The following is a 7,783-nucleotide window of genomic DNA, read 5'->3' as shown; positions in this document are numbered from 1 at the left end:
CTGAGTGAGGTATCTCAGTCACAAAGGGACAAATGCTATATGGTGCCACTGTTGTAGAATGAGGCTGGCATTGGGGTGGGGGTAAGACTGAGAAAAACTGTTTCTTAGCTTTTTATGTTAATGGTCTTATACAGTATTAGTCCTTTTATAACTAACTACTGTCATCCAGAATACTTGATTCTAATTTAGGCCATGCAGGTTTCCACAGATTCATGTTACTTGTTTGAGCTATACATAATACACCATTGTGTGAATGCACCATTTTCTTGAGCAGTGTATTTGTTGATAGGAAGTTGGGTTGTATCAAACATTTTTCCTATTATAAATAGTACTGCAATAAACTGTATGAGCACGTTAGTTTGTGTTGTAGTTCTTATTTTAGCAGGTATATACCCGTGAAAATAATGTAATGGAATGTAATAATGTAAGTAATGGAACTTCTGAATCAAATGATATTTCTTTCCCCGACTTTCCAAGGCAGTATCAAACTGCTTTCCATAATTGTTACACCATTTTACATTACCACCAAGACTGTATGAGAGCTCCAATCTCTCCGAGTCCTTACGAGCATTTGTTGTTTGATGTCTTTCTTATCATTGCTCTTTGTACTGGAGTGAGATATCCCACTATTGTTTTGATTTGTATCTTTCTAATAGCTAATGATCTTGAGTATTTGCATTTATGACTCAATAGTACACAAAAAGAAGGAGGCAGTAGAGTTCACATCAATATTTCCCAATTTATTGGATTGTAAGAATCTTCTAATGTAGCACAAACAGTCTGCACTTGATAACTAAACTATGGAAAGGACTAGTGTTCTACTTCTTGAAAAGGACATCTATGAATACTCCAAGGAGCACAGTTTTGCTCTAACACAAGGTCCCTCTTAGTCATAATTGACTGAGAATCAAAGGAATTGGTTTGGAAGCGTCTTCTGAGGCACTGTTAAAATATAGACTCTTTCCAAGGATATTTTGACTTACACATTCTGGGATGGGAGTGTCAAATCTGTTTGTTAATGACTGTCATAGAATTTCTAATACTCAGGCTCATTTGGAACATTCTCTGTAGTGGTGAAGGAACCTGGAGTCAACACATAGGTGTCAAATCTTGGATTAATCCTTACTAACAACAATAAGAAAGAAAAACAAAACAACATAGAAAACCTAAAAGACAAAAATAAACCAAACCCCAAATACTCATGCCAGTTGTCATGTAGACAGGTCTGATTTCTGCCTCATCGTGATCCCATGTGTTTCAAAGTAGACCTGTGCTCCAGAGGGTTTTCCTCACTGATTTTTCAGAACCCCACCCTTTTGGTTAGCAGTGGAGTTCCCTCAAGAGACCCATCTAAACCAAGCCTACTGCCCTCAAGTCCTTCAAACTCATAATCACCTTGTAGGACAAAGTAGAACTGAACAATAGGGTTTTCTGGACATAAGTCTTCACAGAAATAGACTACTACATCTTTTTTCTTGTGAAGCAGGTGAATTAGAACTACGAATCTTCCAGTTAGCAACCAAATACTTTAACCACTGCACTTCCAGGGTTCCTTTCATGGAGATGGGGATAAAGTGATTTTCCTCATGAAGCCTGTGTTCACTCCCCCTTTCTGTCTTCTCTGAGTGACCATCCTACCTTGTGTCTCCCTGCAGATAGAGGACATGCAGTGGGGCAGAGGGCTCCGAGAAGTCCCCGCCTCTGTGTGCACTCGACCTTGCAAGCCTGGCCAAAGGAAGAAGACACAGAAGGGCACCCCCTGCTGCTGGACCTGTGAGCCCTGCGATGGGTACCAATACCAGTTTGATGAAATGACCTGCCAACACTGCCCCTATGACCAGCGTCCCAATGAGAACAGAACAGGCTGCCAGGACATCCCCATCATAAAGCTGGAGTGGCATTCACCATGGGCTGTTATCCCAGTCTTTCTGGCAATGTTGGGCATCATTGCCACTATCTTTGTCATGGCCACGTTCATCCGCTACAATGATACACCCATTGTCCGAGCTTCTGGAAGGGAGCTCAGCTATGTTCTGCTGACAGGCATTTTTCTTTGCTACATTATCACTTTTCTGATGATCGCCAAGCCTGATGTGGCAGTGTGCTCTTTTCGGAGGATTTTCCTGGGTTTGGGGATGTGCATCAGCTATGCAGCACTTCTGACAAAGACCAATAGGATTTATCGCATATTTGAACAGGGCAAGAAATCAGTGACGGCTCCCAGACTCATAAGCCCAACCTCCCAGCTGGCAATCACATCCAGTTTAATATCAGTTCAGCTTTTAGGTGTTTTTATTTGGTTTGGTGTTGACCCACCCAACATCATCATAGACTATGATGAACATAAGACAATGAACCCTGATCAAGCTAGAGGAGTTCTCAAATGTGACATTACAGATCTCCAAATCATTTGTTCCTTGGGATATAGCATTCTTCTTATGGTCACATGTACTGTTTATGCCATCAAGACTCGGGGTGTCCCAGAGAATTTTAATGAAGCTAAACCCATTGGATTCACTATGTATACAACGTGTATAGTTTGGCTAGCCTTCATTCCAATCTTTTTTGGCACTGCTCAGTCAGCAGAAAAGGTAAGTGAAAATGCACACAACATCATGCGTTTAATTTTTTGAAGTGTTGGTATAAACTGGTTATATGTGTTTGTACACCATGAGGAATTCCTGAAGGAAGAGGAGCCCTGGAGGAATAGATGTCCCTGTTAGGAGAATGTGAAGTGTGCTGCATTTGTTCTGTTAGCCTTTTATGGTTAAGTTGATTATTTGTTATGGAATTATTTAATATTGAGATTGTTCATTACCAATTTATCTAAATTTTGTTACTTATTTACACACACATTTCTTTAGAACAAGAGAAAAAGGCCAGCATGCTTATTGTCCAAGTAGGTGTCTATCCAAGTGCCAGTGGTTGACAGTGCATTCTCTCTCTCCACTGACTGACTGTCCACACTGCTGCTATGGAGGAGATCTGGTACATAAACTAGACCAACTCATTAACCCCACTGCCAGCAAGCCAATTCTGATTTGTAGGAACTGTCCATCAATTTCTTAGACTGTAAATCTTAACAAGAGGAAACTTCCCATATTTCCCCTGTGGGGCAATGTGGCCTTCTAGTGGATTCAAACTGCTGGCTCTCTGGTTAGCAACCTGTCATGTAACACAGTATCACACAGTTTTCTTAAACCAACACAGTAGGTTTGTCAAATGGCATGTATGCAAAAATATGGGTAAATAGAGGGAAAGTCTGAATATCATTCTACTCTTGGTGTTTTGGGTTTTTTTATGTTAGTTGCTGTTGAGCTGTCCCCAGTTCATGGTGACCCACTGTGGAATGGAACATATAATGTTCACCACTTCCCCATTCCCATGTGTTGTAGATGGATGTGCACTTGACTCTGAACTTGGTTGTTAGTTCAAATTCACCTTGAGGTACTTTAAAAGAAAGGCCTAACATATTTATGAAATATGATAGCCAAATAAAAGGCTACAAGGCTCAGTTCTACTTTAATACCCAGTGAACTTGTCACAAGTTAAAATCAATTGGACTACATCTCATTTAAGTTTTGGTTCTATAATATAGAGCACAGTTACAGCTGATTAGAAGGTAGGATATTGGAGAGTGAACCTTGGTTGCCTATTACATTGGACAAAACATTTAAACATTTTGGGACTTAACACCTAAAATGAAGTAAGGGGGGGGAAAGTTAAAACGTCTGAAAATTTATAAAGTTTTTGCTTCTAGGAATAGTCAAGTCTGATTTTTCCTTGTTACTTCTGATTTTTTTTTAATGTAATCATGGAAAGAAATCAATGGCTTTTTCTAACTCAGAGATAACTATTTTAAAACTGTAAATTTGGAGTGTGTTTAAAAAGGGGGTATTTAATGAGTCTACAAAAGAATAACAAAACCAAGGATATTAAATGGTTCTTGTGTGCTACTGAGTCTGAACCAACTTATAGCTGATCTTCCAACAGGTTTTCAGAGGCAGTAAATTGCTTGGGAGGAATTTGTCCATCTTTCTCCTGTGGAGCACCTGGTGCATTTGAACCATGAAATGTTTCCTAGATATGAGCAATAAAGTATAGGAAGTTTTTATAAAATAGAATCTCATTGAGAATTGTGTATTTTCAAAACTTTATTTTAAAGTAATATTTGTCTATTGTCAGTAAAATAAACTTGAATCTCATTTTACTACTTCTAATCTGTCCTTGGACCAAGGAGGTAGTTGAATATGAGGATAGCGATATACAATAAAGAGATGAAGAAGAAAAAGTCCTAAAAACTGTGCTGGTAAATTGATAACCGTTAAATTTTTATAGAGAATGATATGCATCTCAAAACCTGTGGAGATGATAATTATTTTATTATTAAAATATGCATAATACACCATGCAGCAATTAAAAAGAGTAGGTTCTTATGGTTTATTCCTGAGGGACAAAAAGGTAATTTCTGTATTTTGGGGGAAGAGGGTACTAATGGATATTTGACAATACACATCTCTGCCATTTCGTTTTTGCTTGTAGCCATTTCTAGCCATGACTATGGATCTTTTCAAGAGGGTTAGCAATTTAATTTACTCATTTAAAAACAAGAAAATGCTTCAAGCTTTCAAGAATTTTCATTTTCACAATTTCTAATTCTAAAGATGTTGCAGTGACAGAAACAATGCAGAAAAATTAAGATGTCTGAAAGCATCTTATTTTCCCAAAATTTTAAAAACTATGTATCTCCCTTTATATACTCTTAATGGGTTATGTTGTTGTACACAGTTGATTATTAGTACAATTAAAGGTGCCAAATTGCCAAAGAGGGTCTGTGAGTTGAGATAGGAAAATGTATACACCCTAATGATAAACATATGACTAGTGAAGCAAGAGCAATCAAAAGCTATCACATGTGTGTGAAACCATAGTGTAAATGGTAGAAAGCAGCAAATTGCCAAATACAGCAAAAAGACCTAGAAAAGGCATTTTGACAACCTTCAGACTCACAAACTTCCATTTTTGCTTAGATTTAACAGTTTAAGTATTTCAAGTGGAAGAATTCCATTGTAACAGGAAAAGAGAACAAGAGAAAGATTAGGCAGCAAGTTAGGTAATAACTCTGTGCTGTTTCAGGGAATTGAAATAATTTTGACCATGCTAGGGATATCTCTGTGAAATTTCTCATTGAGTTTATTAGCAGAACATAAAGTATACGTTTGTTTCTTGATTGTTGTTTTTCCTCCTAAAATGTCAGCTCTCATTGACATTGAGGTTGTTGTTGTTGTTTGTTTGGTGGTTTGTTTGGTTTGGGGGGTTTTTTGTGGGTTTTTTTTCTCTTGTAAAAAAGGATATGGGATCACTTGTTTTGTTGTTTGCAGTGCTGTAACTTCTAGAATGAGTATTTGGAAGCAGCACCATGGATGTAATTTAATGATTAAGGGTTTAATGATTGAATGATTCAAGTTTTCAGTCACTGTGATTAGGTGACTTACTGGTGCAGAGGAGTACCTGGGCAGTGTAAAAGTTTAACATGTTAAACTCTAGCCGAATCTAGGTGATACCTCCAGTCCCCCCAGAGGTTCCTTAGGAGAGTGTCTGGCAGTCAGCTACCGAAACTCAGCCACTGAGAGCACTTCAAAGCAAGTTCTTCTCTCATACACCTGGGGTCATCATGAATCAGAGTTGACTTGATGGCAGTTTTGGTTTTAATGCTACTGTAAACACTAAATGATGAACAACAAGTAAGAACTGACTGTCCTAGGATAGAGTGGGAAGTCAGAGACACGTTTCTTTCTAGAACTAGATCTGGTTTCTTTTTCTTTTTTTAAAGTATACGTATGCGAGAATTTGTACCTGTAGCTTGGGAAAGAAGAATGCTTTAGGCAGAGAGAAAATAAACACTTGAGCTGTACATGATCTCTTCATCACCGCTTTATAGCAGGTGTCTGCAAAGTTTTCTATGCAAACTGAGATGTCATCCTTACACATGGACAGAAAGACAAACCACTAGGCTCTATAAAAGGAATGTAAACATTGGTATAAAGGAATCAAACCAGAAGATCTCAAAGGTGTTCTCCTGTATGTGTAAAAGTCTGTTGAATATGGGTAGGTAAGAAGAAGGACAAGAAAACATTTGACGCTATTATTGGTCAGAGAAAACTACTGGGGAAAGACCAGTACTTGAAGGGAGGAGTTTGTCTTCGAAAACTTCATAATTAGAAGTAACAGCTGTGGGCCACTCTGCTGCCCATATCAAAGCATAACCAGATTGGACAGCTAGTGTCTGAAATCACAGGATTCTTTGGGGATTTTTGTAAGCACTATTCTACTGGAATGACAAGGCCAGGGAGTCATTGCCAACATTCTGCCTATTTCAGATCCATTCCTAACTTGAAGAGTCTCCAAATTTTTTTCTGTGATAATCACCTGAGGAATTTGTTTAGAAGTTTAACAAATGTCTGATCTCTGATGCTTCAATAATGCTAAGGTGGGACATAGAACAGACATTTTTTTAACACATAAGCTGAAAAAAATGCCAGTGGAATCCAAACATACTTTTTAAAACTGACTTTCCCACTATCTTTCCAGTCTATATAAAATATCTATAAATATTTATTTGATTTCTACTATAACAACTTTTGCAAATAAATTCATTTCCATCTCAAACCAATTGGAGACCTGTAGGGATAAAGAAATCAAGGGATAAGAAGCACAGTATTAAGGCTTCAAGATCAGAGAACTGACTAAACTGTAGAACTTGATGTTTGTGTCATAAAACTTAAATCCTTGTCCAAGGCAAGAGAACAGGCAGGTAGACAGTATTTTCTAGGACTATTTCTTGAAAGGATGGGTTTAGAGGCTAGAGACTTTTGAGTGTTACCCATAGCTGGTAATCTGTACACAAAGACAGATCTGCCTAGAACTAATGCGAGGTTCAGAACTCTTTGGCAGATTGGCAGCCTTTCCTACTGCACATACCCATGGTAGATATGTAATCAATCATGGCACTCTTCCCTTGAGCCTAGGCTTGGTCCTGAATGTTTTATCAACAATCTTGACACAGCCACTATCAATAAATCAAAACTCTGAGAGATTTGAAATGCACGTGTCACTCCTGATTTAGCACTGAGCTCCAACAAATGACAGCTGATACATCTCTGCTCATCCAGCTGTTTGCATTTATTGTTAGGGGACCAGAGAAGGGCTTTTCTAAGGATTAACCTACTGCTACATAAATGGTATTGTAGGAAATTTGGTTTGCTTTAATCATCTTAATTTTGTCCTTGATTATAAGTCTTTGGTTAAAGTTGGCAAAAAGTTAGAAAAGGTAGTAATTCTCTTTGAGAGTAATCTATTACTTTATACTTCTGCACTATTTGACTTGATTATAGTTTTCTGATGGTCTTACTGAAGGATCACTAAGATTCATGAAACACCATTGTCCCTCCTCTTAGTAGATTTTCATCACTCCAATATTGACTCCATATTGACTCCGCCCCATGAAGGACTATTGAGTAGAAATAAAGAAGATATTGTCCAAGTTAGTGCATGTTCTGTAACTGTAGCCCAAAGAACAAATTATGGAAAGACTTCAGTGTCACAGAAATATGAGACATGTGAGCTCAAGTTAACAGGCAGAGAAAGAGAGACACCATTGCTCTTCAGTACTTTGAAGAGGTCCCTAAAAACAGAATTTCCCATGGCAATACACCTTTTAATTTCTTGGCTACTGGTGCCAAGAGTGTTGACTGTGGAGCCAAGCAAACTAAAGCTGTGAACA

At 38.1% G+C, this 7,783-nt stretch overlaps 1 protein-coding gene across 2 annotated transcripts in view; it reads left to right on the top strand.

Annotated features, from left to right (window-relative positions):
- The window catches only part of GRM7 (glutamate receptor, metabotropic 7), a 730,124-nt gene that overhangs the window by 577,317 nt on the left and 145,024 nt on the right, over window positions 1-7,783 (top strand). For both annotated transcript variants that reach the window (XM_006897077.1, XM_006897076.1), the window contains exon 8: window positions 1,656-2,591. In XM_006897077.1, coding sequence (XP_006897139.1) covers window positions 1,656-2,591 — 936 coding nt within the window. The remainder of the gene's footprint in view (window positions 1-1,655; window positions 2,592-7,783) is intronic.

Source organism: Elephantulus edwardii, unplaced genomic scaffold (genome assembly GCF_000299155.1).
Source record: "Elephantulus edwardii isolate Elephantulus edwardi_28Jun2011 unplaced genomic scaffold, EleEdw1.0 scaffold00200, whole genome shotgun sequence".
Classification (NCBI taxonomy): domain Eukaryota; kingdom Metazoa; phylum Chordata; class Mammalia; order Macroscelidea; family Macroscelididae; genus Elephantulus; species Elephantulus edwardii.
This window is presented reverse-complemented; position numbering and strand designations above follow the sequence as displayed.